Genomic DNA, 7,925 nt, shown 5'->3' on the forward strand with positions numbered 1-7,925 from the left:
CATAGTGACTCATATATACACACACCCCACATACATACATTAACAAAAACCAAAATGGCATCCAAATTACAAACTTTGTACTGTAATACAAACTCATATACTGACATACACCCACAGATACATTCAAACAAACATACCCCCCTCCCCTACACACACACACACACACACACACACACACACACACACACACACACACACACTAGTAAACTTATTCATTCCAGCAACTGAGGGACATAAATGTTTACATGCCCTTAGGACTGCATGCGTACAGCGTGGCTCTTCCTGGCCACACTGTTTACTATGAGGACACATGCGTAGTGGAGGCGCCCGGTGTTGTTGTGCTGGAGGAACTGCACCTGTAGATGGTGCTGTGGCCTGCAATCTTTAGGCTTGCTCCTGTTTACAAGGCATATGTTGGTCAATTGAGCATCCCAGAACTCAGCTTTAACAACTCTTAGTTTCTATGGCTTCATGCTCTCTTTAAATTTATGTTTCATTTAGATTGTTCTGTGACCTTTAGATTATGTAAATGAATCAGACATTATGTTGTATTTCATTTTACAGACTGTTTTATTTTTAGGGGATGTTTTGAATGTTTGTTTTTTGATACTTACTTATCCAATGGGGCTTGCAAGTCAGGAAGAGAATGCTGAAACATTGTGAAGAATGTTAGTAGTCGAGTTCATTTCTTGTTGTGCCACCATATTTCACATTGAAGGTGTTAATAGCCCAAAAGCAGCACATCTTTCAGCTATCCATTTGCTTGGAAATTATATTGTGTTATTGTGTGTGTGTGAGAGAGTCTTTTTCTGTTGGATGTGGCGCCAGTGCTGAAGTAACATTTCACACCATGTTCTTGTCCCTGTTATTCACAGTCTTATTTTATCCTTATAATATTGTTGCTGCTATGCCTGTGTGGTGAAATATATGTCTGGTTTGGTGCATCATCTTTCCTCATAACTGAATCGCCTCATGGGGATAAATAATGTTGTTGAACTGTATTTTCATATCCGTATTTGCACTTCCCTCTAGGCCTCAGTTTTTTTCAGTTAATTTTGGTGTCTCTTCTCCTCTTCCTCTTCCCCCCATAACCCCCCCTGCTGTTTGTCCTTCATCAGGGAGCAGATCTTCCGGCAGTCGACCGAGCTGGTGTGCCGGGCGTATGGGGAGGTGCACTCGGCCATGACCAACCCGACCAACGGCTACAAGGAACCCGAGAGCCTCCTGCTCCGCTCGCCCCAGCAGGTGCTGGCCCTGCTGTCCTGAGGGGTCCCCCGAGCGGGCCGCCAGGGGCCCCAAACCACGGACCAGCAGTGTTGTTGCGGAGCCCCACTTAGAAGGCCCATGTGCAGACCCAGGTGTTGGTCGACTCTGGAGACCAGAGAGAGAGAGAGAGAGAGAACGCATGTGGTTGTTGAGGACCACACTGTGTTACTGACTTTACAGACTGAGTGCACTGGTGCTGGGAGAAGTATGTTTTATTTTATATTTTTTTTTTATTTAAGGGGGACTATAACATTCTGTTTGTCTGTGTAGCCAAATGAGTGGTGTGTGTGTTTTTGTGAGTTTGTGGACGTATGTGAGTGAGGATTTAAGTGTGAATTTCTTCGATTCTTTGTATGTTGCGTGTTCTCCTCTCCAGTTTCCACATCTCTGCATGGTGGCCGCTGTCTGCCAGATTTGGAGAGAACAGCTCGCACTTTGGGGGGAAAAAGAACAAGAAAAGAAAATAAAGAGAAAAAAAAAGATATTTGTTTTTATCTTCTCTCTCCACGTGAACAAGTAATTCCCACAAGTAGGCAAGGAGAAGAGAAGAGGAAGATATTGACCTTCAAATCGCTTTTCTCCTTCTTTCCTTTCATCTCTAACACTCTCACGCACACACACACACACACACACACACACACACACACACACAGGCACACACATGCTCTCTCTCTCTCTCTCTCTCTCACACACACACACACACACACACAAGCTAAAGTCTGACTCCGGTCCAACCTATAATGAGAAACAGCTCCATCTTTCTTCTTGTTAAATCTTTTTCCCTCTCTCATCTTCTTCCCCTCTTTTCTCTCTGTCATTCTCTCACTTCGAGTTTCTATAACTGCGCTAGAAGGCGCCCCCCCCAAACATGCTGCTGTGTCTTTCTGTGGCTCTCTCCCCTTTTGAAGAGCCGAGATGGTTAAGTCCAATTTTGCGGCCGCCCAAGACGAGGGCTAATCGCGGAGCGGCTGGATGCTTTTCTCGCAGACAATGGCGCTTTCATGTCATCGGCCCGATGGCCAGTCACGCCATCTTTTAATTGCGGGGAAAAATGCCTGTCAGGCCTCGTTCAGCAGCTATATTTAGGGCGCACAATGAGAGAGAGCGAGAGAGAGAAAAAAAGACTCGAGGAGAGATGAAAAACAGCAATGCCACTCGCGCAGCCATTAATAGCTATTTCTATGAGTTAAAAAACGAAGGAGGAAAAAAATAGAAACACTCTAAGACTGTGATTCTTATAATCCTCATTTAGCAGAGATACAGGCGGCCATTTAGCAGGGGCGTGGTTGGAGACGAGAACGCACAGCCTGCTAAATGTGTTGACGTGGCTGCAGGCAGACAGCGCCTTTTGAGCCCCCGGGGGAAATATTTTGAGCCTGTCACATGCCTCTAGTAAAGGGGACTCTCCCGAGCCCACTCCACCCCCTGGTAGCTCCCCTCGCGTGGATCACATTGGGCTCTTTCAGGCGTGTGAAATCACCCGCGGCCATGCCCACAAGTGTGACAGTCCTACTCCAGACAGGCTCTCGACCCCCCCAAACCCCCCACTGGCCCACATAGAGCACTCGTGAGCGAGGGCCAGCACTGTTCTCCCTGCTCCAGAATGCGCACTAGTCCTACTGTTTGAAACCTTGCCACAATACACAATGCCTATTCAGAGACTTGGAAGTAGGGATACATATGGGAAGCCAGTTGACTGTAAGTGTATTATTGTCAGTTCTCAGGCCCTAGTCCAGTGTGTGTTGTTTTCGTTTGTTCATTTTCATCTCATTTTATGTGTCATTAAAACGTAACGACTGATCCAATTGCAAAAGTGACCACCTAAGCCAGACAATGAGGTGGCTCGGTCAGTTTTGTGAATTCCATCCACGAGAGCCAGCGTTTGCCTCTCGACCCTGGAATCTTGGATGACATGGCTCTGGATCCTAGATGGCCTGTTGGAACAAGGCCTGACTCGATGGACTCGCAGCCCAGGATTGCCCCATGCTTAACTGGATGGAGCTCAGATGTCACTGCCCGGGACATTCAGTCCTGGCTGCTGCAGAGATGCCAGTTAGCTGAGCATCTGGCAGACAGAACTGGGTCTTCAGGTCTGTAAGAGGCTTTGACGTCCCCTGTAGTATTACGGTTTCCACGTTCTATTTCCGTTTTAGTAGCATTTGGGGCTTTTTTTGTTTTAATAGCTATAGTTTCAGGCAATTTAAGAAGAATCATTCTCAATTGATCATTACACATTGTAGCCACTAAGGATTTATGTAAAAGCATGTTGAATGAACATCTGTCTGTGCTCTCACGGACTATTTCCTTTTTAATCACTGGACTGGCCAGACCATAACCCAGCCCCCAATCAAATTGGTTAAATATACTGCATCATTGATCATTCTGCCTCAAAACAGTTTAATGGGAAATGTCCAAACGGTCACTTTCTAGGAATGTACAGACGTTTCTACTTTTTCCCCTCTGAGTCCTTTGGATTAGCACTACACTGTTCTGCAATTTAGCCATTTAACCTCAGGCCAGTCACAAAAGGGAACAAAAGAGTATTCAAATCAGGGCTTGCGGACGGACCGATTGTTGACTAAATCGCCTCAAATCTGTTCAGCTGTTCAACTGCTGTAGAAAAAGGCACCCTGCAGACCTTTTGACTCCACTGGTTGTGTGTGAAGTCCTATTGATGCCAGATCATGCCACCCATGCGCACTGCCCGGGTAGCGCCTCTGCTAGGCACTGATGCTATTCCACAAGGTGGATCATCACTGGATCATCATACAACCCTCAGGCTGAAAAAACTGTTGCAAACACATTTGACCTCTATGGGCCGGGTAGAAAGTGAAACATTAGTCGATAGATAACCTATGACCTTTGGCGTGACCAGAAAGATGACAAGATAAAGATCTGAGCTTTTTGATTGACTGGTATTTATTCAGTTTTAAATTCAGTTGTTTGGCATGTCATAGGTGTCATGTTGGTTTTGTTATCTGATCAGGTGGTTTTTCTTTTCCAAAAATATAAGAGATTATTGTGTCGCGCATATAAATAGTATACTGTAAAAAACCTAAGCCAGAGAAAAATTGTAGCTCACATGAACTTGTTTTTTATGTTTAGATAATAATTGAAATAGACAACTCTGACCAAGGTCCGGAGGTGAGTTGTTGTGTAAGTACAACCTATAATCTACCCTCAAGCTATACTCACCCGCATTCAGAGAGGCGGTTTTCTTTCTGGTGATGTGAAGGGGTCATGAGAAAGTCTCTACCCATCCCCGCCCACCCAGTAAAAAGTTTGAAGTTGTAGGGCAAGTTGGTGGGGTTGGGGGAGGGGAATAGAAGCAAAACATCCACTCAATTATCTGTGACACTGCACAGGTCTCTCAAGTGATATGCACAGTATGCCTCCCATATGTAGCTTCAGTATTCATGGTCAACAGCCATGATAGGAAATTACTGTAAATTCACCGATTACCACTGTGGCTTGACTTTGAAGTGACATTCGACATCCAGTTTTGACTATTCACATTTGCACTAGTCCAGGTCATGCAGAGCGAATGCCTATACAGTATGTGCATTTGTGTCTCCAAAGAATACTAGTTTTGCTGTTTTATAGGTTGATTGTTTTCTCTGCCCTCCTAGGAAGCAAACATACTAATGAAACCTCATCCTCTGGTATTATTTACTGTTATAGTATGTAGTAAGGTCTTCTCTGTAATGTTACTCCTCATTGTTGCTTTTCGATAAAAATGTTTTCTAAACGCAAAACAAACATAAATAGATTTTATTTTCTCTTGACCTTGAGACAGTGCATTAAAACACAGGTCGAACCAATATGTCCAAGTCTGCATGGTTACAAAATTGTGGTGCTGCATGGATTGTGCTGATGATGAAATGTGTGCACCATGCCTAGACCTGAACGTAGTCATGTCCGCAGACATTCTTGTTGCCACATCACTTTCTGATCTTCATTGCACTGCAAACTGTCATGATATGACTGACACATTTGACAAATCTTTTTTGTGGTCCCTACTGTATGTTGATGTTTTCGTAATGCTGAGGTATAAGAGACGCAAAGCGCTCAGGCTCGTCACTGATTTTTGTGGCGATAAAGTAATCGAGCATAATCTTCTGCAGCTTGGTGGATTTCCCAACATACCTCACTAACCCGCGGGATTGAGGGGGGCCCAGGCTCCTGGAATCCACTGAATCGGCCAAATTCTTAGACGACTTTTGTTCTGCTAATCTCGCCGCTTTCGTTCTACCCCACCACCACCACCACCCGTTACCTCTCCTCTCGGATTCAGATCCTATTAGAAATATAGCTGCAAGCAGCAATGAGGGGGCCAAGCAGAAGGTTCAGCAGGCCAGATTTGCCATGTAAGTCAATGCCGTTGCATCAGACATATAGCCTTAAGCAGTCACAGCAAGTTCCATGCCATACAACCCAAGATTGGCTGAGTTACAAGGTCAAGTTTCACATCAAAACATAACTGATTTTGTGGGGCTGAACCAGGGCTGAGTGTCGCCGCCCCTCCCCAGCCAGCCCACCGCGAAGCCGCCCCTGCCCATCCCACCCTGCACGCACACATTAGAATGAACTAGATGGAACTTGCTGTCATCAGTTTCACATAAAAAAAAAAAAGATTGACTGAGATATGATCACACTTGCTGTGATTTAAACACAGAGGTCAAAATTGGCGTCATAGGGTGTGTTGAACTTCGGCTTGGCCCAAGGATTCCAATGATGCCTCATTTTGCCATTCGGGTCAACAGGTCAAAAGTTAGATCCGTGAACACAAGTCCAACTTTGGCCTGTTGGTGGCGCTAGAGCGCTTGAGGTGCCGGCATGAAACTTGGTGAAATGAATTATTGGACTGTCCCCAATTAGTGTGCAAAATTGTATAACTTTTACCAGGCGGTTCTATGGGCTGCCATTGACTTCCATTGCAAAATAATGCGCATCAGCAACTACTGGCCAAAATGCATTTTTTGTCAATTACGGTGCCCCCTAGAGGTCAAATGTCACCAAATTTCTTGAGCGTCCTCCCGATGGGGTCTGAGGTACATGTACTAAATTTGGTTATGACAGATGAATGGGTTGCTGAGATATGAGCTCACTTCCTGTTTGGCGGCAAAAGTTGGTCAAAAGTTACGTGCGTGAACGCACGTCCAACTTTGGCCTGTTGGTGGCGCTAGAGCGCTGGAGGTGCCGGCATGAAACTTGGTGCAATTAATTTTTGGCCTGTCCCCAATCAATGTGCCAAATTTCACAACTTTTTACCAGACGGTTCTATGGGCTGCCATAGACTCCCATGGCGGAAGAAAGATGTTAAATAATAATAATAAGAAATCATAGAAACACAATGGGTGCCTTCGCAGCTTCGCTGCTTGGCCCCCAATAAAAGGCGCGGGCGTGCTACCGCTTACTACTGTTCACCCCTGCCGGCTCTGCCCCCATAATGAAGTCTTACAATGTGTCTACAGGAGTGGGATTTAGACCGCTTGACTTGCTGGGGCCACAAATGCCATGCCGGTGCACATGCTTTAGACAAGTGGCTATTTCTCACCTCTCTCCCGCAGAGCATGGTTGGTGGAAGGGGAAACTGGGAAACTCAGCCGACTTGCTCTGAGCAACTTTGAAAAGTGAGCAGGTGATAGACTTTTACATTCATTGATACAGGTTCACTTCCTATGATCCAATATTGAAATGGGTGTCTAAAGCACCACGCAAATAGGTGCGGTCACTTGCCACGCACATCAGTGCCATCCAAATGTGGGCATTGGATAAACAATGGATTTTATTGAGCCGCGCCGACAAAATAGAACTGAATCGTAATCTACAATGCAGCGGCGGCAGAGTTTGAAGCTGGTGTGCAGGGTTGCACTGCAAACTATGTTATCTCATGTAATTAAACATTGAAAGCAGTGTGTGCCACACTCATATCGGATGCTATGTGCGTAGGCTTTCAAGGAATCGGAAATTACATAATCCCCCGTCCACAAACTTGGCCCTGCAAAGAAGCAAACGGGTCTCTTTTTCCACCGTTGAAGCAGAGGCCCCAGGACCGCAGCTTGAAATCTATTTGTTAGCAGGCATGTTTGATGAGTCGTTCTATGGTAACTGGAGAAGATTATCTAATGTGATGAAAAGGGGACATTTTGTGCTGTTGACAGCGCACATTGAAAACAGAAAGGCTGTTATTTGGCCCCTTAGAGCACAGCAGTGCAGCTTCCTCTGATTCTGCTATCAGAGTATTCATCAACCTGTCAGCGATCCAGGAACACCGGGACAGCCGTAGTGGCACAGATAGTAATCCATGTGTCGTGCGACAAACACATCCCAAAATGTCTGTGTTTTTTTAAAGGTGTTTGTTTTTAGCCTATTCCTCTTACTATCCTTTTTTTAATTCATGATCATTCAACACGTGTACTCTTTAGCAGGTGAAACAGTCACAAACATGGCTGCCAGTGTGTATGTTTACAGTACATGTATTCAGGTGTAAACAGGCGAGTATTTTGGCCAGTGCTCATGGCTGTTAGCATTAGCTAGTCTTCCTTCCTTCTCAGTGAGCCAGTACAGTATTGCGTGTGGCTGCGATATCTATTGTGCAAGACCCCCCTCTACCCAACCCTGCAGAAAAATGTTTGCTTTGCTAATGTGAACACTTT

At 45.3% G+C, this 7,925-nt stretch overlaps 1 protein-coding gene across 1 annotated transcript in view; it reads left to right on the forward strand.

Moving 5' to 3' along the window:
* cog6 (component of oligomeric golgi complex 6) overlaps window positions 1–1,834 on the forward strand; it is a 50,618-nt gene extending 48,784 nt beyond the window's left edge. Inside the window, exon 19 of the mRNA XM_048264352.1 lies at window positions 1,119–1,834. Coding sequence (XP_048120309.1) covers window positions 1,119–1,266 — 148 coding nt within the window. The 3' untranslated portion in view covers window positions 1,267–1,834. The remainder of the gene's footprint in view (window positions 1–1,118) is intronic.
* The last annotated feature ends 6,091 nt before the right edge of the window (window positions 1,835–7,925 follow it).

This window comes from Alosa alosa, chromosome 15 (genome assembly GCF_017589495.1).
Source record: "Alosa alosa isolate M-15738 ecotype Scorff River chromosome 15, AALO_Geno_1.1, whole genome shotgun sequence".
Classification (NCBI taxonomy): Eukaryota; Metazoa; Chordata; class Actinopteri; order Clupeiformes; family Clupeidae; genus Alosa; species Alosa alosa.